The sequence below is a fragment of the Fusarium poae genome, chromosome 2 (assembly GCF_019609905.1).
Source record: "Fusarium poae strain DAOMC 252244 chromosome 2, whole genome shotgun sequence".
Classification (NCBI taxonomy): Eukaryota; Fungi; Ascomycota; class Sordariomycetes; order Hypocreales; family Nectriaceae; genus Fusarium; species Fusarium poae.
This window is the reverse complement of record NC_058400.1, coordinates 9,043,246-9,064,107: the sequence shown is the minus strand read 5'-3', so window position 1 is coordinate 9,064,107 and position 20,862 is coordinate 9,043,246. Positions and strand designations below refer to the sequence as shown.

Here is a 20,862-nt window from a genome sequence, read left to right as displayed (position 1 = left end):
ACCCAGCTGGCCTCGAGGACCAGGGTTATTTATGTGCTGATGTTTTCATATCCCGACCAAGGGAATCAACTTTGTAGCCACTCATGGCAAAGCTGGTTGTACATATACTGTCTAGGAGGGAAATCCGATAGCTACACTTGAAACAGACACAGAAAATGGTTTGTGTATATGTCAAGAAAGTGTCATTTGGCATGAGCTAGCCAGTATCAGTGACTAAAGAGGATGGATCTTCATCTTTGTACACATCAAGATGTCGGCCAGACCCCTAAGCCAGGAACGTCCAGTGCAGGGATGACATTTGCCCCTTTCCAGACACACAGCCAACTACGTACTGGTGTGTCATGGGACGTGACTTTTATATGTGTGCTTACATTTTCCTCACAAACAAGGTGTCAATGCTGTCATATAGGTGTGTCCAGTCGCAACGCTATTGGTGTTGCCTGCACAACACCACTGCAGCTCCACGATAACTTCCTTAGGACCGATTGGACAGACAAAGAATCCTCACGAACGGGTGTGCCGTGCCCTAAACTGCTACTACCCTCGCTTATTTAACGGCCATATTCGCCACCAACAAGACATGAGCTGTAGTGAGCATGCATATTCAAGCATTTCTCCTCTTTCTCTCGCTCTTGCCGATCCTGAATAGTAATCCCTACCAGTATTCTATATCATCACTGATACTCAACAGCCTCCGAAAACCCATCTGTATCACTGTTCGACTCTGAGTTATCTTCATTGCTGTCACATGTGGAGTGTAATGGGTCATCGTGGACTAAGTGACTGACAAGCTCAGCATCCTTTGTTGAAACCCCCCATGACCGAGAAGTATTCTTCATCAAGTATCTTTCACGCGCCTCATCGATGAAGGATTGAAATAATGAAATTTCATTAATAGTTGCCGGTTGTTGACCTTCAGTTAGTTCGGTGGCCGATAGTGTTAAACGCCTGGACAGCATTTCCATGGCTGTGAGGCCGTCTTCATCGGTCTCGTCTGGATCAATTAGGCTTAATCGCGCTTCGCGTAGTCGGCGGACCATATCTGAGTCTGAAAACATGGCTGCTATGTGAAAAAGAGTTCTTCCGTTGGTATTAGTACTCTTTTCCTCTATATCCGCACCAAGTCTTTGTAATGTGTTGAGCATCGGAATATGACTTTGTTGCACGGCAACAAGAAGAGGAGTCATTCCACTGTAATCCAATGCGTTGATATCGGCACCTGCTATCTGGAGTGCTTTCATGTATTGTTCGATGACGGCTTCATCGTGGGGAAATGATCCAAAGACGGATCCATGTATTGGGCTTCGTCCGTATTTGTTTCTCAGGATCTTGGCTCCGTTGGAGAGTAACAGGTTTAGCATTTGCGTTGAAGGGAGTGAGATTGCGAGATGCAACGGAGTATCGCCCCATGCGTCACTAGCATCCACATAGGCCCCTTTGCTAATAAGCATCTGAGCACACTCTATCAATCCAAACTCAGCTGCTCTGTGTAGAGCTACTCTCTTATCGTAGTCGCAGAGTTCCAGGTTAGGGTTCCAGGAAAGAAGAACTTCAATACCCTGGACGTTGTTCCGTAACACGGCCCATTGTAATGGGCTCAGGCCTAAATTGTCCATGGTGTCGATGCACTCTGGCTTAAGGTTAATGGCTTCCTCCACTGTCAAGGAGGTGCGGGCAATAAGACTATCATGAATTACTGTTGAATTTGTCTCTTCATCTCCAAGTTCGATGACCCTGCGATACAAGGCATTGATATCCGGTGGCAAGTGGTGGCCGTGAACGAAATACTTCCAAGACGCAATTGAGGTAGGGGTACTAAATGCCTATTTAGACGCGGCACGCAAAACATATAGTTGAAATTGTATGCCTACTTGCCATGGTTGTCTCTATGAGACACTCGAGGGTGAAGCTCAAGCAGAAGCTGGGCAGCTGGCCAGGACTTGACCATATAAAGAGCATACTGTTTCTTGGTTAGATTATCTCTTCCTCATTGTGAGATGGTCACCATGTAGTCTTACCGTAAGTAAGCAGACTCCATCCTCATTCACATCAGAGGGAAGAAACATGCGGTTGGAAAACAGCCACTGGATCCTGGAGATATTGTTGCAATCGATAGCCTTGAAGATCTCCGATTGCTCTGGCACCACGCGTGGTACATTGAGGTATAAAGAGGCCCCTGACCCTACCACGCTATCCCAAGAGACCGAGAATGCTAGAGCCAAGCGAGGCATCCAGCTCGGAAAAAGATAATTAAGGTGCACCGATGTCTGGGAATTCTTCAAACATCTAGGATGATTGCATGCTTGGGTATTCCAGAGCGGAATACTGTTGTAGCTGAAGATCAATCTGCCTAGAGCACGGGAGAATAATCTGGGTGTTTGAAGTGTAGTTACCGTGTGGCATCGGCATTTGCAGATCTCGTTACATCTTGCTTTGACTATCGCTTGAACTCTCAGTATGCCATTCTCTACGGCTGGCGCCGCAAGGTCTGATGTATCGATGAGCATAGCTTGAGCCTGTTGCCAAGGTGTCTCTATCGTTGAGTCTCTGATTGTCCTAAAGTCCTGTGAGATAGGAACACGTCTCAGAGCTTTCTGATTGTCAATCGCAGCCTTTTCGAGCGATCCTATAAGTTTTCTTATATCGTTGATAATTTCCCCATACCTTCTGGTATCAACATCCGTCAATTCTGTGTTATCATCGACAGTGACAAGGTTTCTTCCTCGCTCACTCAAATGGTCCACCTCTTGCTTCAACAACTCGAGCGATGATAAGAACTCCTCAGTGGAAAACTCCACGCCTTCAAATGGCGCGTTGTAGTCAAGAGTGCGAAGTAGCCTACTGTTGTGCTCAGATAGGCCTTTTGCTATCTCACGAAGGTCTTGCACACAATTGAGAATTGTTGCATCATTCAACCTTGGCTCTGAACTTTCGCCATCTGAGTCTGTAGGCGATAGTAATTCCAAACCTTCGTCAAGCTTCTGGGTTAATTTTGAAAGGGAGGACTCAAACCTCTGTGATGATTGATTGACTAGGCCATTAAGATCATCAAACCTTGTTTTCGTTAGGTCCCTGATATCAAGCATAAGTGTAGCTTGCGCAAGGCTGTTTCGTACCCGTGTCAGCTACCCATTTGGGTCCCGAGATGAATGATGGGCCTACTTTTGTTTTGGCTGCAGCAGACGCATGCTCTCGACTATATCGTGCCTTCGCTGTACAATCTTTTGTCGGAACGAGTTGATGAGTTGTAAATCTCGGCGCCATTTGAACTTTGGAATTCGTGGAAGACCCCTGGAGTTGGTGCGACTGGCTGCTTCTGCGCTGTACTCAGAAGCGATCACCTCCAGTTCGGCCACGTCTTTCTTCAAAGCCTTCAAAACAGTTGTTACGTGTGACAAGTCTGGCGGTGGAAGAGGAGCATCCTTGGATGAGATCTTGTCAAGAACTTGCTGGAGTTCCGCCAAGTAGCCCTGAATAGTCTCCAACTGAGAAATGATCAGTTTTATATTGGGCCAGTATAGAATCTTATGGCAGAAGAACTCTTGAGTGCCCGGAGATAGTAAAACCAACCTGATTTTGGAGATCGAGGAACTGGGCAGGTGCTTTGCGTACAGAAGCGATATAACGCATGCCCTTGTTGATTATAGAGACACTCTGCATGAGAGCTACTATAGAGGCTGACATGGAAAGGGGATCCATGTTGATCACTTTTCATAGGTATGCCTGCCGTCGTACTTTAAATTATGCCCAAATGAGTCCAGCAATTGATGCGACGGGGAACAAGCAATGATAGTACAATGCTACATAAGACTGGGATCTGGATCATTAAATATGTTGTCAGAAACAAGGCTCGGCTGTTCATTGCTCCGAGCCTGGTAATGAGTGTCATAGTGAGTGTCACACAGGTGCAAATGGGGCATACAGTCAGATTGTGGCGCTTGGGTAGGATTGACAGAATTATGCTGGTGAGTTGTGAGGCATGGAAATGGAATACGGATCAGCCTGAGATGAGACATATAATAGTAAAACAGCTTCGCGTTGTGGAAGCTGACAGTGAGGAGACTTATCTACATTAGTTAATGGTTTTCAGTCTGCGAGTTCTACCGGGTAGTTACAGCCTGAAGTCCCGCGTCAGTTGAAAATACCCCGCTCCAGAGATTCTTGATTCAAGTCAGACATCATAGTGATAGTCAAACCCCCTCAGCCATCGCCTTTTGTCCGTTATCTTCGACATGGCCTCTACACTCTGGGCTGACCCATATGAGAGCCGGGGAGTGCAACGGGATGCCCAGATTTCTACAATTCATTTAGCATATCGTCTGCGCATTCGTAGTCACATCCGTGAGCTATACAAACATCCAGCCACGAAGGCAGAGTTTCAGAAGTTCCAGGACGCTTATGAAGTACTCATCAAAAAGAGTGAAGTAAAACACTCCATTCAAGCCATGATGGGTGGCGAACTTCAACAGGTTAGGGAATGTTGGAATATCTTGATGAGACCCAGGGGACCGGCTTTAAGTGAGAAGATGCAACGAGATAATAATCCCTTTGACGGCCCGACAATGGAGAGATGGTCGGCAGTTTTCAGGAATTCAACTCATTCAGGAGATCTCTGTCAAAGAATCCAGCCGGGGTGGTTAATTGGGATAGCTTCGTGTATGCTACTCTGCTTTGACTTGATTTCAATCCTTGTAAGTACTCTAAGTCAAGTCCCTACTGTTTGTCAGTTTGAGCGTTTCTCGTTCTATAGGTTACAGTCCTTACATGCAGAAATCTACTAACCTGATGTTGGGGTAGTTGACGGCGATAAAACCATCGCAAACTCGAAAGAGCCATGCGAAAAATAAGTTTTCACAGCGTGAGATCAACCCAGAACTCCTTGGAGTGACGGTTGAAAAAGACTCCAAGCAAATCGATATCGAGCTGCCCCTCATCTTGGAAGGCCAGCATATCATGGCTACTCCGGACCTTGGATCCGATTACAATGTCATGTCTGCAAGTGTAGCAGAGCAGCTCAAACTAAATGTTAAGGACCGTTGCTTCTACATGTTTTTGGGTAACATTGCTCAGCTGGCGAATGGCCACGTTCTCACATACGACAAAACAACATCGACTCGGTTTTCTTTTCCCACAAAAGGAGCGTTAAACCTCTCTATTGAGTTCCACGTGGTAGAAAATCTCGCCACTTCTGTCATCGTCGGCAGAGCATTTCTTACCAAGACAGGAACCCTCACAACTCACCTTGATCGATTGGTACGCTCTCCCCGCCCATTTGCGACGACATTGTCCCCTCCACGGATTTTACACCTCAAGAAACCTCGCCGGGTCCTCCGGTGTTTTATCAACAGTACTCCAGCTGGAGCGAATGTAGATACACGGGTAGACATTAATCTTGCCTCGCCCGAATTTGCTGCTCGATGTGGGCTTCGAATTGAGCCTACCGACCAACAACACCAGTCCGTCCAGCTTGCGGATGGATCGATGGCTTCCATCAGTGGTTGTTTTTGTGCAAGATTCAACGCTTTCGACAAACCAGCAACCAAAACTGTACGACCAGCAGCCCATATGCAGATGTTTTACATCCTCGAAGGTCTCACTTCAGACGTCCTACTCGGCCGTCATCTCCTTCACGAGATGTATAACTTCGTTGATCAAGTTGATCAGACCAACATATTTTTCGACATGAAACGTCAAGATCTGCATGACGACCTTAACGTTATCGCTTGGATTGATGCATGGCGTAATACATTGGCTTTGCATTCAGATGTGCACGACTATCGTGAGTTCTTTCTCCTAGTTCCCTTGCATTTTTACCTTTTCTTGCAGCTCAATTAACCCAATAACAGTTAATGTGAAACATTCTGCCTTCTGGTCCAGCGCCGGACCAGAATTTCTTCATCCATGGAACCGATCTCAACCGATACTGACTTGTCTCACGGAGGCAGACACAAAAGTAGAAGAAGAGATGCGCCAAAAACAAGAGATCTACTTGAAGAGAAGGAAGCAGGCTGTGGAAGCCAACAAAAAAAGAGGAGATGCTATTGTTGGAGTGGGTCAGTCAAGGTAGAACTTCACTGTACAATTTCCAGCAGTCACTTGAGTTATGTCTCTGCTTAGAAAGTTTGTTGATGAGGTTTTTTTTTAATGGATCAGGTTTTATCCCCTTGTTTTTTTTTCTTTTCCCTTTTATCTTTCACAATCTCGTAAGTTTTCGCTCAGGCCCTCTCAATTTCTTTTTATTTTTTAATAAAAGTTAATATTTCTACGCAGATTAATTTATCAATAAATATTCATATCTATCTCAGTTTCTAGAAGATTCTTAATAAAGGTTTATTATTATTTTTATATTAAAGTTACAGAATAGTTTCGAATAACAGGTCCCTTAATAATTATATGTCTAAGAAAGTTTAACTTATATAACTTAAAATCTATAGAATCAAATATAAAAGGGGCTTCTGCCCAACCATATAGACAGGGTAACTTCCTCACCTTTCAACATCGAACAACTTGCAAGTTCATCCAAACAAAAAAGTCAGTCAATCCGGTCTATATCTTACTGCACATAGCTAACCAGTTTTGCAGCACCCATACAACACAATGTCGGGCAGACTCCCACGACGCGGTATGTTCCCACCTTATATACTTGATCGCTACTCGAGAGAATCCGATTTCCAAATAATACGAAACGAACAAGAGACCTTTTGGCGTAGCCTGGGTGCGGACCATGATAAGGAACAGAGACGACGACAAGAAGCAGCAGCTAAGTCGAATGAGGACATGTCACCGTCAGAGAGGGAAGCAGCTGAAGAAGCGGAAATCCAACTTCGAGAGAGTTATGAACAGTCGAGACAGCAGCGTATACATGATCACGAGATTCGGATGGCTAGGGTGAGACGGGAACCCTGGAGATATGCTCGTAATAGGATCATTTCCAGGTATTGACAGACTTGGCGCTTTTGAGTTTTCATCCATGGCAATGGAATTCTAAGACATGGAACTAGGAAGAAGCATATGGGCGAAGAATCTCCACTTCACTTTTGTCTAGAAAACCTTGTCTTTATTCATACTCCGTTGATGCAATATGTTGCCATTAAGGGTTATGAAACGTGTCCCAAGGTTATACTTCAGTATCTCCCAAATATTATTTCTGGCTGTGTTTGCAAGGCTATAGTCATTGTAGGAATCGGGGTTGGTGATCTCTTTCCCGTCCGTCCATCAAGTTGCGACACAGAAGTCAGATAATCCCTCAACTGATAGAAACAATGATAGACTATGAGACTCTTTGGAATTTTATCTTTATCAATGCTCATGTTGCTGTTCACGTTTTGCGAGTACTGTCGTCTCTCTGTTCCTTCGACCCTTCCGTGATTTCTTCCAACTGTTGAAAATCCAATATACTTCCCAAGCTTACTGTCCTCCAGAGCACTGGTTGCAGTAGCTGTTGACATGGTAAGCGGTAACATTGTACTGCGGCGCTGCAATCTTGCAGAACCCGCTCTGACCAGAGGGTGTACGTTTACTACCGCATCTCAAGGGATGGCGTTGTGCGAGATGCCCACAGAGCCCATAAAAGAAGTACCATCCGCAGTAACAAGTCTCGGTTCTGTAAACCTTGGATAGGTTTGCCGCCTCTTCTATTTGGTGTGGTTGGATCAAGGTTGATTGATTAGCCATGACTGACTAAATCTAGTTCGCTTTTCGTCTGTTAGTCTCAGTGCGCAAATGGTAAGAAGAATAGTGGGATAAGATAGATTTAGTAAGTGCGGTACTATGTTTTTTTGTATACAGTTGGTACTTGTACTCGAGATGGTTTTCATGTTCGCTATTTGTCTGCTGAGGCTGGGGCTATTATATAGACTGGAAAGATATGCAAGTACCCTTCAGATCCTTCCGCCAATGCCCTCCAACCTTCTTGGCTAGGTCAGTTGGCGCGCGGTATTTTTGGTATTCTTAGTTACATTGGCGTTGCCATCTTGAAGTCCTACAATTAAGTTGAATGTCAAGGTGATCATCGCAGTGACTGTAGGCGCGCGATTGTCGGGTGCATATGAAGTCAGGCCGCATCGACCTTTACATACCCACTCACAACAGCATTGAGACCCAAGTTGATAATGCAGTGGGTGACAGGTTGTTCATGCAATCCAAAAATAGAGCGACGCCTGGCTTAGCAGCTCTAATCAAGCTACAAGACTACAGCGTCAACATCAACCAACAAGCAGTTGACCAATTAGTACTTATGTTAAGCGCTCTCGAACGAACTAGAGTCACACTAACTACCAACAGAGTTTCATAGTTACTAAAATAACTTGGGGCCAACAGAATACCGGCAAAGCCATGAGTGCCAAACCAACAAACACTCCAAACCAACAAGCAGATGGAACCGGACACTTGATTGGTTGGCTGAAGGTAGACATTAGAATTGTGGGGCTCTATCTAAATTAACCCCGCACAGCAACGATTTCTACTGAAAAGCAATCCATCATAACCCAAATGCAGATCCTCAACTCCCTTCATTTGAAGTTTTACCTTGATTTTTAAAAGGGAGCACCAAAATGATTCACGAGGAATCTAAATACTTTTGTTTGAGTGGCGATATACGTATTGGCGGGCCAAGTACGTGGCATGTTGTTGATTGGGACCAGAGACGAGTAGTTTCGGTGACTATGGACGGAGAACAGGACGACGACGATCTCGCCATTCAACATTACCGCCGTCTAAGTAATCAAATATCTCCTGATACTTACAGGGTATACGTATCGGAAAGCGGTGAGATCATTTCGTCATACACCGATGCGAACAACGACATGAACTACTACATACACTATCCATCCCTGCAAGATGCTTCTCTCCCCGAGGGTATTAAAACAGTTCGAAGAAACGAGCTACAAGAACTCGATAGGCTTGGCCCCGACGTCGACCTTGTTGCATATCCATCATGCGCAGGTGAATCTGCTAAAAAGGTCTACCAATTGTTGGAAAATCGCTTTCATAAAGATAAGACTAACAATGAACAGGCCGTCTTCAAATACTACTTCATGTGGCAATATGCAAAGGCATCCTGGAAAGAGATGAATCTATGGATGCGTCTCCCACGGCACCCAAACATTGTCCCCTTTGACCGAGTCGTCATTGATGAGCTCGAGGGTGGCGTGGTTGGATTCACCAACATTTATGTGCCTGGGGGTAATCTTGAGGAGAACAAGTCGCGCGTTTTCAAGCTCAAGTGGCTCAGGCAGCTTATAGAGGTCGCAGACGAATTGAACCTTGTATACGGTATCTCACACCAAGACATTGCTCCACGAAATCTCGTGGTCGACGAGGTGACAGATTCTATTATGCTCTTCGACTTTAATTTTGCAGCTCGCATCAACCATCCACCTGAAGAAGGAGAGGCGTATGTGGAGGCCCGGAATGATGTCAAGGGAGTGGTGTTTACTGCCTTTGAGATTATCACTCGGAACAACAGTGTCCGGAGTGTATCTCACGAAGACCAAAACCTCGACGACCTCGGGTCAGAATGGGTAAAACACCCGGATGTGATGCTCGACGCTCCAATTGAATCGTATCAAACTTTATTGCAAGAATGGCATAAGAGGAGGGCAGAACATGTATATCCGCCTAAGGATGTAAGGTCCATTGACTGGCCGTCAATGCCAAAACCGCCACAAAAGTCCGTTCTGGTGAGAAAGATGAATGGGGAGTCATCCAATATTATGATGGATACCTTTTTCGAGAGACGGCAGGATGCGTGGGCTAGGGGTGAGCAGGTTGTGAGTTGGGAACGGCCACCACAGAGAGTATTAGATGGCGGGACTCGGGTTCTCTCTACTGGTGAGATAATCACCTGCTAGGAATTATAAATCTAGTCATGCAATGTATAATAGTCAAAACAAAAACGACGTTCAAATCTAATGCCTAGACCTGTTCGATACGTGCTTTCTTGAAAAGGGTACCTAGGAAGTCTTGACATTGCAGGGATGATTTAGCTGTGTTAATAATTGAGACTCCACAGGTATTGCGGGCCTCAATTCAGCCTGGTCTCGACGTTGGGGTCCTATCCTACAAATCCCAATCGAATTTGCGTCCCACCCTGGAGCCAAGATACTATAGGAGGACTACAATGAAGAAATATAGAGATACCGATGTAATTTGAGATGTAACTCTACTTATGAGGCTATGTTCATAGGAAGTATAGTACTTTTCAGCCGCTCAGTGCACTTCAATAGCCAATTGCCTGATCTTGGTATTTCGTAAGCACTAATATGGAGGCTGAAGCAATGTGACCTAGAAATGTTGAAATGTGCAACGTTTACCCCGCCCTTGATTTTATGTCAGATCATCTTGTCCCTCTGCTGCTTTGTTATCAGTTTGTGCCTCAATTAAGCTATATCAACTTGGAATTTCCTGCTATATTATACGCTTTGGGTCCCGCAATTATTTTTATAAACAAACACGTCTCACAGCTTACGACACTGTCACTTTTGAGATCGGCAGCGCCAATCAGACAGTGTTAAATCGCCCTTCACCACCGATTGTGGCTTGGTGTCAAGATTGACCGAAATGCCACGAGGATTCCGAAAAGCTTTGTCCAAGGTCTTCAAAAGAGGGGAGGGGGATGAGAAGAAGTCGGAAGTCGAACCCATAAAGTCGAATGACCCAAGTACCATTGCATCTAATACACAACAAGATGGGAGCAATGCCAGAGTGCCCTCTGCTCCAGCTCAAACTTTGAGCCCTGGGACTGGTGGACAGGAGCCAGCACAAGCGCTGGTTTCTAATCCACCACGATCATCGTCTGAATCAGTTGAGGATGAATCAGATTGCCGGGGATTATTCACTCTTATTGACAAAGGTCGGGATGAATCTGACATTGTTGACATTGTCGCTATTCATGGTCTGAATGGCCACTACTCCAAAACCTGGTCTACACTATCGACAAAGGGAGGTAAGATCAATTGGCTCAAGGACATGCTTCCCAACCGCATCCCGAATGCACGAATCATGTCTTTTGGATACAATGCCAATGTTCAATTCAGCAAGTCCACAGCAGGCATAAGTGACTTTGTCGAGGGTCTTCTTTCCGACCTCATGACATGCAGGACAAGCCACCAGGAAAAGACACGTCCCATCATATTCATCTGCCACAGTCTAGGTGGCATCGTCTTCAAACAAGTAAGTCTTTGCGTCTTTGACCTTCCCTATGATTGACTAAAAAAGGATACAAGGCATTGGTGAGAGCTCGAGAACGCGATAGGTACACCGATCTTCTCAAGCACATTCGTGGCGTGGCATTTTTTGGCACACCTCATGTTGGGTCATCGTCAGCAGACTTTGGCAAAGTAGTGGCGTCGATTCTCAAAGCCTCGACTCTAGGAATCAGCACAAACACCAAGGTGGTTAATGATCTTAAAAAGAACTCGCCAGCACTCTATGAAATTACCCAGTCTTTTGTGGATCGCAGTAAGGCATTGCACATTATCACTTTCTACGAAACAGAGAAAATGGACTTTCTGAATGCACAGGTAAGATCTTAGCCCAGTTGTATATGCTGAAACTGTCGCTGACTGATTCACAGATTGTGGCCAAGGATTCTGCTGTCTTGAATCTACCAAACGAGATTCCAGTGCCCCTTGATGGGAACCATAGTACTATATGCAAGTTCTCAGACTCTGGAGCCGGGAAAAGGAGTTTCAGTCGTGTTTGCTCTCACTTGGAAGAAATGGTCGTTGGTCTCGTAAGGGACGAAGTATCCTATCCTGCCAGTAAGTGAAGATTAGGGTTACTCAAGTCTATAGCTAAGAATAATCAAGATTTATCACATGACCAACAGCTCGAATGTCTTCGCGGCTTCTATCATAAGAACTACGAATCTTATCGTGACAGAAACCCAGATCGAGTCGCAGGCACATGTGAATGGTTTCTGAGACATCCCGAATATCGCCAGTGGAGGAACAAGGAAGCCTCTAGTCTGCTCTGGGTATCAGCAGACCCCGGATGCGGGAAATCGGTTTTGGCCAAATTTCTGGTAGAGTTTTTACGAAAAGAGAAAAAGGCTGAAAAATCACGTCCAGAGTTTGTTTGCCATTTCTTCTTCAAGGACGACAACGACGAACAACGCAATTCGCTCTTTGCAATACGGGCACTACTACATCAGATATTTACTGATGATAAGGCTTTGCTTCGTCATGCATTTGACGTGTTTGAAAGCAAAGGCCAGGCCATGTTTGAAGATTTTGACAGTTTGTGGGATATTCTCGCCGCCATCGCCAAAGACCCGTCGGCCACTAACCTTCTTATTATTCTCGATGCCTTGGATGAGTGTGAAAAGAACTCACAAAGCCAGCTATTGAAACGCCTGAACAAGCTGTATGAACAAAAGAAACTAGACGAGAAGCCATTCTTCAAGGTTATTCTTCTTAGTCGCCCAGAGAATGTTATCAAATATTCTTTCAGGAATAATGTCGCCACCGTTCGTCTTCGCGGTGAAGACCAGACAGGATCCATTAGTGAGGATGTGGAGTTAGTCATCCGCAGTCACATTGATGAACTCAGTGATCAAGGCTTACCACATGATCTACTGTCGGGGCTCGAAAGGACTTTAATCGACAAGGCCGACCGAACCTTTTTATGGACGACGCTCATGATAGACCTCTTGAAAGAAGCTGCATCATCCGGAGCATCGCAAAAGGAACTTGAACAGCTATTGAGCAACGACGATATATACGCCATATATTCAAAGCTACTCGAGCGGAGTCACGGATCGAATGAAGCTCGGAAACTCCTCCAGCTAATTCTCGCTGCGGCCCGACCGCTGACTCTCGACGAACTCAACGTGGCACTTGCAGTCACTCCACAACAAGTCTCTTTCCAAGAACTAAAGGTCAATCTCAAAAGTTCTGTTGAAAATTACCTGAAGAATACATGTGGCCATTTCATTCGGGTCATCCGTTCTGAGGTTTTTCTTGTTCACCAAACTGCACGAGAATTTCTTCTCCGGGAACGTGAAACGAAAACATCCAATTCACTTGGTATCTGGCATAACCGATTCTCTCGTGATGAATGTCATGTCACGATTTTACAATCTTGCATTTACTATCTTTTCCTTCGGATTGTTGCCAATGACGCAGAGCTTGAAAGAGAGAATCTCACTCGATACGCTTCATCATTCTGGTCACAACATCTAGATAGTCTCGCCATCGTTCAAGACGGGCTGGATATCTTTGATGTCATTGTCCATATAGCCATACACAGTGGTACCAGTCCGTTCCCAGATGCTCAATCGTGGTTTCTTGCACACAACCTTATCATTCATTTGGATAATTGGCGGTTCTTTTTGGTCTTTGCCAATAGTACGGTTGACGAAAACGTCAATCTTCCGCCCAGTACACCTCGTTTTTATACACGGAGGCTTGAAGAGAAATTATCAACTCCAAAACCAATACACCCTTATTCTCAACTCCTGGCTATTTACAACGGATTGAATGCGCATATTGTCAGCCTACTGGATGGTCTGGGAGTTAATGTCAAGTCAACTGATAACTCCGGGAGAACGCTTTTACACTATGCATCTGCTTTTGGATCCCCGTGGCTGGTATCAACGCTACTCGAGTATGGCCTTGATGCCTCTGCACTAGACAACAAACACAACACACCGTTACTTTCTCTTGCAATCGGAGACAAAGGGGAATCAGGCATTAAGATGGAAGGGCGACATCCATTGCTCTACAGAAGATCTGAACCCAGTGATGTCGAAACCATCTTGGAAATCCTGCTTTCCCATGGCGTCGAGGTTGATGCTATTGGCGATGACGGGAAAACTCCAATGCTTTTGCTTTCTGAACGAGTCTTAAGCAGAGCTGTCAAGATATTACGATTGAGTGGCGCAAAGGTTGACAAGAAGTATTCTAATCAAAGAACAGCTCTCATCTCTGCCGTGGACTGCGCTTCATCTGATTTGGTGGAAGAGATATTAGATAATAACCCTGATTTGAGCCAAGTCAACGATCAAGGAGAGACAGTACAAGTCGTCATGCGTAGGCGGCCAACATTCAGCTACCACATTGGGGCCAGATTATGTGATCCATCGGAAGGCAGTGAAGCGGATGAAGATGTTTCAGAAGCTCATCAAGAGTATGCTGCGGTTTTTGAGAGTGATGAGGATACTGGTGACCAAGATTCTGAATTATTTCAAACTTCGTCAGGTTCCAGTTTGAGAAGGTTGGCGCGACATACAAGAGGGTCGTGGTAGTATTTTTATCGGGGACACAAATGATTCGATATATTCGTCTCATCTCACTACGAATGAAGACTCGAGATTCTCCTCTCTCCAAAATAAATACTGGAAACTCCACTCATGTCTGTGTGTTTGCATCTGAGCAGCCAACAAGTGGACTCTGACAAGGCATGGGTCGTTATATGTAGCCAGTCATATTGATTTATGTCAAACACCAGGTCATATGATTCGTGAAAAGTCAACAATTTACAGCATAGCTGCCCAAAAGGTGGCTCATAATATCGATTCTCCCCTCGGGTACCCAGCCAGTATGCATGAACGTAGATCAGGCGACCAACCGACCCTGGTCTCATTGTCGAGATTTCATCTTTAATAGTTTCCATCCACCCGCTTGCGATGAGTTCCGTACCCTTTTCCTATTTACTTTTAAGACCCCAAACCAATTGATTGAACCGGGAAGGCGGCTCGATACCCCTTCTTGGGAACTTGCCATCATGACTGGCTCGATTTCACACATTGCCAAATGGCTCATCATCACCACGCTCGTCACGGGTTCCAGAGCGTCTGATGATGGCGACGACTTTTCCAATAATCTATTTTCTGACCTGGCGCCGTGAGTCGTTCAATATTTGCAGGATGAACTATTTCTAATACAGGATAGACTATTGGCGCTTTTTGGAGAACGAGTGACAATGCAATTCATGAGCCAATCTACAGGGTGGGCTGACAACATAATTTTGGCCATGGCACCCATTGGAATAATTACTGCTATTGTCGCTTCTATCCGTGTTGGCGGGCCCCCGTGGCTCAAGGCTGTCATCGGAAGAGCTAGAGAGAATTTAGCAGTTTCTGAAGTTGAGTTGATGTCTTCGACGTCAAAGGAAGTCTGCGAGGTCTGGAATGGCCAAGAAGTGGTTCGATGCATGGGCTTAGCCCCAGTGGTAGAATTCATATGCCTACTACATTACGCCAATACCAGGCCGTCTGAAAGCAAGTCCGCACCTGAGATTGAGGTACTTAAGCTAGAAGAAGCAATCGCAAAGGGATATATCAAGGACCTCGGTAAGTGGCATACATTCGACTTTTGCGAGCTTGGTCCCATAAACTTCTTACTAATACCATGCTCGTTAGATGGCGATGAAAAGCCTCAAACAGCTTCGACCTGTGAAGGTGACGAAGAACAAGCAAACCCGACTCCCAATGCCTGCCCCACGACGGGATCTGAGTCGGCGTCAACTTCAGAAAAAACACTCCAAAAGATCTGCATTATACGAGACACATCTGGGGACTCGCCTAACATTATCTTGAACTGTCATCCCTCAGCTAACAGAAGCGAACTTTGGCTATTCGCAGTCTTTGGAACTTGTCTTCAGCTTGGAGTCCTTGCATACTCTGGGTTTCCAACATACCACCCGGCTTTGAAGTTCCAAAAGGACGACAAACCCATCGAATCCTATGCATATCCATGCACTGCAATAGGCACGCTGGTGTTGGTTCTTGGAATGTTATTGTGTGGCCATGTCGTGGAGAGTAGTACCGACGAAAAATGGTATGAGGCAGCTGCTGGGTGGAAGACACGAATGGTCTGGCTACAACAGACCAAAACTGTCAGTGATCAGGTTTTCAACTCCTACATGGTCTATCCTAAAGATGACCGACAGACCATCACTACTTCGAGACGATCCAACAAACACGGCAAAAACCGTTCTACTACTCACACTGGCTCCAACTCGGCTGGAGATGATGACCCTTCTACATTTCTCAATTTAATTACGATAATTGGCACAACAATCACGTTATGCGGTTTCGTGCTTCAGTTTGTTGGTCTTCGTGGGATGCATTGGTCAGCGTCAATCGCTCAGTTAGGTGCGGTTCTGGTGATGGTAGGTGTTAAGGCTTGGGTCCGTCGTGGACTTGCAACATCACCTGCCTGCGAGCCTTTGCCTTCTGGATTCGAGCTCGACTGGTTCACGAGAACTTTAGGTGAGACTAATACAGAGGCTTGGGGTGGTCATAATCGCGGAGATAGCTCTATTGGCGCTAAACTTGCAAGCAATACAGAGTCTCCTAGCAACAAGTGGAATGTTGTTACTGGTGGGAGGTCATCATTGGAAGGTTTTGAGCAATTTGAGGGGCATAATTCTGAGTCCAGTGATGGGAGTATTTCTGAGCAATGCCAGACATCCGCTCCCCAACACATCGAAGAATGCGTAATTAACGCCTAGACATTGCTAGATATACGTAAAAGGCTCTCTTACCTGGCTGGATGGAGGGGCCCTGCTTCAGCAGAGGCAGTGTCTCTTGCCAGGGCAATTGAGTGCACAATCGATACTCTGGATTATTATATTGAATTTTATTATATTAAAAGCTATAGTATTAATTATAAGCTTTTTTTTTTTTCTTTAAAATCTTTTTTTTTTTAATTTTATAAAATTCTTAATATAATAAATTTTAATTTAATAAACTTTTTAATAATATTATTTTTATTAAATATTTTATAAATTATTAATAATTTATTTTTTTTATTAAAAATTATTTTAAAAATTAAAAAATAATTTTATTTAAAATATTTTATTTTTTAATATATTAAAATTATATTTTTTTTAAATTTTATAAAAAACTTTTAAAGCTTTTTTTTTTTATATAATAAAGATTTAAATTTTAATTTATTAATTTAATAATTAATTATATAATTAAAAATATTATAATTAAAAATAATAAAAATAATAATTTAATTATTATTTATATTAATAATATTTTAATTTTAAATATTAATAAAAATATTATATTAAAAATAAATAAAATTATTAAATAATTTTATTAAATATTTTTTTTAAAAATAAAATTAAATATAAAAATTAAATTTTTATAAATAATTTTTTAATTTAATATATAATTAAAATTAATAAAGATTTTAAAGTTTATTATTTTATATAATAATTATATAATTATATAGTTTTATTAATATTAATAAAAAAATATTTAATAATTAATTTTTAAAAAAAATAAAAATCTTTATAATAATTATTAGAATTTTAATTTTATAAATTATAATATATATTTTTAAATTAAATTTATATTAATATTTAAATTTAAAAATTATATTTTTTTATAAATTAATTTTATATATATACTTTAAGACTTATACTTTAAAAATTACTTAATAAAAGATACTCTAGATACTTACCTCCTAGGGAGTTTAAATAGCCTAACTTGGGATTTGGAAACTTATTACTTGGGAGAAAGGAAATAGAAAGTCGTTATCTCCCTGTAGAAAACTGTTAGCGGTTAGAAAGTGGACGCATCCCAAATCGAAGCGATGCTTTCTTTATGGCTGTCCTCTGTGGAAGAGGGAGATTCTTTGCAAAGCCAAAGCATTATGTCGAATCATAACATGCATAACTGGCTTCAGACACTGCTAGGTCAAGATGAGTGGCTGCGCTCTAAAGGTACAGTTGAAAAACATAGCCTGCGGATTCTCGGCAAATACACTCCAAGCCTCGTCCGAGATCTCCTCTGGTGGTCCCCAAAAGACATTCTTAATGTCTACGAGGTTCGAGATGACGAGGTTGGCGCGCTACGTAAAGCGCTTCAGATTGGCAAAGACCGAGTTGTTGGCTATAATCAGTATGAGGAGGGCTCCAATCAATATCTACATCCGCGGATACGTCTCAACCCTGACCACAGCGGATACGAACACTATGATGACAATCGTGACGGTAAAAATACGTCTCAGGATGAGAGCGACTATCAAGAAGAGTCACCAGAGAACAACAACAATGGTGACAATGATAGGCATCCTGCCAACAGCTCATCTTCCGAATGTGACGAGTACTACAGCTCCAGTAAAGACGAGGTGGAAAGCCTAAGGGATGACGAGTTGAAAAGTCTCAGCGACCAGGACTGCGAAAGCAACACCGGAGTTGTCACCCTATTGTACAATGATTCTTATCAATCGTTGAAAGCACTATACGCGATAGACTTGTTTTCATCATTTACAGGGGCCGTGGCTAAGGCGATGGCCACTCCTATCGCAGGAGGCGCCGAAGAGATTCGACCTGACAACGACACGGAAGATACGAGGTGGAACATATTTTCGCTCCGTAACAATCACCTGTCAAAGATGATCCAAGATATTCACAACACTGGACTGGGAAATCTGGATCAAATCTACCTTAGCGTCATCGTGCCACTAAGCCAAGAACGATGACTTCCAAAGATAGATTCGGTGATCAACTTGGCATTGCAGCGTTCCAGGCGGAGCGAACGTTTACAGAAATGGAATGAGGCTGGTCAGGACCTCATTTGGCTTTTCCGATTAGCAAACAGAACATTCCCAAGACGCAGTCAAATTGTGGCGAAGGCAACAGCAAACCTTATGGAGTACCAGCGATTAATAAATCTGGTATGCCAGATTGCAGTTGAACGTAATTTTGGATCTTACGACTTTGAGAATGTTGATACGACGCAGGTGGCCAAAAGGCTTCAAAGGGAACTTGAGGCTGCAGACCCTGGTATCAAGAAACTAATCCGCGAAAGGTACAGAGTCTTGAGTTTACCTGATTCCCAACCTGCACCGCCAAGTAGAGCAGCGATCAACTTATTTGAGAGGAGCAAAGGTAAATTTACCGAGCCAAGGGACATACTCGAGCGAACGGCAACGCACTACCTCAGCATTGGCAACTATAAGTCCAGCGACATCGAACAAATCAAAGGCGACTTCGATGCGCAAGATTTATTTGGGCGCACTTCACTGCATTACATGTGCTTAAATGACGGTGTATATGTGGAACAACCCCAAGACCTCATCAATTGCGGTGCAGGCCTGGATGTACAAGCACGAGACGGAGCAACACCGCTACACTATGCTGCAATGAGAGGTAGAGAAGATAAAGCCAGACTTTTGATTGAAGCTGGAGCGACAGTTGATATTTGGGACTTGGCAGGTCGTTCGCCACTCCATACGGCTGCAGTCCATGGACACGTAGCTGTGGTAGAATATCTATGGGATAAGTCAAGGACGGAACTGCGAGACCGTTGGGGCTGGACCGTTCTACATCTAGCAGCCAAATCTGGAAGCGACTTGGTAGTGAAACTTCTTCTCAGATTAAAATGCGATAAGGAAGCCAAAGACCGTCGTGGCAGGACTGCGTTGCTTCTGGCAGTAATCGCAGGAAAGAAATCAGTGGTTACTTTTCTTATCAGCGAAGGGGCCAATACAGATATAAGAGATAACCACGCGTTTGATATCTTTATGAACGCTGTTATAGTGGGAAGGGTGAACATGGTCAGGCTTCTCATCGATCAAGGGCTTTACGACACCCGGCGATACATTGATGACCTCCTGCCACTTGCAACAGCTCTCCGTCGTGGGCAAGAAGACATGGTATGGCTACTGATAGATCGGAGTCTCATCCATGAATGGCGTGAGTTCTCAGGGCGAAACCTACTTCACTTTGCCGCGATGGGACCCAAAAACACCATTATGATTCAGGAGCTACTCGACAGAGGATTCGATATCAACGCCGAAGGTCGCAACGATATGTCGCCACTACACGAGGCTGTCCAGTGCGAGAGATTTTCCAACGTCAAATTTCTCATTGAAAAAGGGGCCAATGTTAACCAACCTGACTTGTGGGGGCAGACGCCGTTATGGGCTGCAATTGATTCAGGCCAAGTACACATCGTAGAGCTGTTACTTGACAATGGCGCCTCTGTTGATGTATCATCGACGGAATCCAGGCCACAAACACTCTTGTCAATGGTTAAGAAGCAGGGAAACCAAGAAATTATTGATATGATACGACAAAAACAAGCTATATCTGAGGATGACTGGGAAGCTATTCCTTGTTTGTCAGACTTGTCCCCCACGGCCTCTATTGTAAACTAGAACTGCAAACATGATCCGCAAATGAAATAAACTTTATAAGAATACAATATCTTCCATAGCAGATTTACCTCTGTTGGAAAATAGGGAAAATTAAGAACGCCGAGGCAAAAGCTTAGGAGACCGTAGAAAACAAATACAAAGCTATAATAGTCTATCTCTCAACTTTCAATTTCTGCCTTACCTAGTCTAGTTTGTCTTCCGGAGAAGCTTTAATAAATAGACTTTATCCCACGGTAGTTACAATGAAATTACGAGGGGTAGTTATCCACAGCCGCGCGTTTCGAATAAGCTTAACCACTAATTGGTGGATTGATCTTCAAAAACCCTCACTACTTGACCCGTAGCAAAAACCATAAATCCCACTCTCATCAAACACAATCCTCCAAAACCTCCCGATGCCAAGACTTGTCGACTATCGCAACTTGACAGCGGGTGGCGTAGCACCGTCAAACGTTCAACGGGCGCTCTGCATAAACAGGTGGGGAGACTAGAGGATCAGCGCTGCAAACTACCAGCCAAGGCTAGCTAGCTACAGCAGACTAGTGATGGAGACGTTCAACGTCTCCCCACGTTTCTCCGGACGTTGGAGTTGCCAAGATATAGAGTATGGGGCCGTGACGTCTAGCGACGATATCATCCCGGAGCGTGATGATAGATTTATCGTATATACGACGGACTTTTATCTGTTCCTTGGAAATTGATTGCCGAAGGCAAGAAAATGTTTGTTTATCCACTTGGT

At 43.9% G+C, this 20,862-nt stretch overlaps 7 protein-coding genes across 7 annotated transcripts; 6 read left to right on the top strand and 1 right to left on the bottom strand.

Annotated features, from left to right (window-relative positions):
* Window positions 1-674: 674 nt before the first annotated feature.
* Window positions 675-3,630, bottom strand: FPOAC1_007089 (uncharacterized protein; the record flags this gene model as incomplete). The annotated part of the gene is made up of 6 exons (XM_044851557.1): window positions 675-1,815; window positions 1,872-1,960; window positions 2,019-2,091; window positions 2,665-3,105; window positions 3,163-3,485; window positions 3,571-3,630. The coding sequence occupies 6 exons, from the start codon at window positions 3,628-3,630 to the stop codon at window positions 675-677; spliced, it is 2,127 nt and encodes a 708-aa protein (XP_044710269.1).
* A 602-nt stretch (window positions 3,631-4,232) lies between these two features.
* On the top strand, window positions 4,233-6,942 carry FPOAC1_007088 (uncharacterized protein; the record flags this gene model as incomplete). Its single annotated transcript, XM_044851556.1, has 4 exons — window positions 4,233-4,691; window positions 4,798-5,779; window positions 5,847-6,049; window positions 6,583-6,942. The coding sequence occupies 4 exons, from the start codon at window positions 4,233-4,235 to the stop codon at window positions 6,940-6,942; spliced, it is 2,004 nt and encodes a 667-aa protein (XP_044710268.1).
* Window positions 6,943-8,663: 1,721 nt separating this feature from the next.
* On the top strand, window positions 8,664-9,851 carry FPOAC1_007087 (uncharacterized protein; the record flags this gene model as incomplete). Its single annotated transcript, XM_044851555.1, has 2 exons — window positions 8,664-8,960; window positions 9,015-9,851. The coding sequence occupies 2 exons, from the start codon at window positions 8,664-8,666 to the stop codon at window positions 9,849-9,851; spliced, it is 1,134 nt and encodes a 377-aa protein (XP_044710267.1).
* A 709-nt stretch (window positions 9,852-10,560) lies between these two features.
* On the top strand, window positions 10,561-14,248 carry FPOAC1_007086 (uncharacterized protein; the record flags this gene model as incomplete). Its single annotated transcript, XM_044851554.1, has 4 exons — window positions 10,561-11,172; window positions 11,226-11,522; window positions 11,576-11,762; window positions 11,811-14,248. The coding sequence occupies 4 exons, from the start codon at window positions 10,561-10,563 to the stop codon at window positions 14,246-14,248; spliced, it is 3,534 nt and encodes a 1,177-aa protein (XP_044710266.1).
* A 479-nt stretch (window positions 14,249-14,727) lies between these two features.
* FPOAC1_007085 (uncharacterized protein) lies at window positions 14,728-16,458 on the top strand (the record flags this gene model as incomplete). The annotated part of the gene is made up of 3 exons (XM_044851553.1): window positions 14,728-14,846; window positions 14,895-15,295; window positions 15,365-16,458. 3 exons carry the CDS (start codon window positions 14,728-14,730, stop codon window positions 16,456-16,458), a joined length of 1,614 nt encoding a protein of 537 aa, XP_044710265.1.
* A 1,094-nt stretch (window positions 16,459-17,552) lies between these two features.
* FPOAC1_007084 (uncharacterized protein) lies at window positions 17,553-18,443 on the top strand (the record flags this gene model as incomplete). The annotated part of the gene is made up of 1 exon (XM_044851552.1): window positions 17,553-18,443. One exon carries the CDS (start codon window positions 17,553-17,555, stop codon window positions 18,441-18,443), a length of 891 nt encoding a protein of 296 aa, XP_044710264.1.
* A 168-nt stretch (window positions 18,444-18,611) lies between these two features.
* FPOAC1_007083 (uncharacterized protein) lies at window positions 18,612-20,123 on the top strand (the record flags this gene model as incomplete). Its single annotated transcript, XM_044851551.1, has 1 exon — window positions 18,612-20,123. One exon carries the CDS (start codon window positions 18,612-18,614, stop codon window positions 20,121-20,123), a length of 1,512 nt encoding a protein of 503 aa, XP_044710263.1.
* Between the last annotated feature and the right edge of the window lie 739 nt (window positions 20,124-20,862).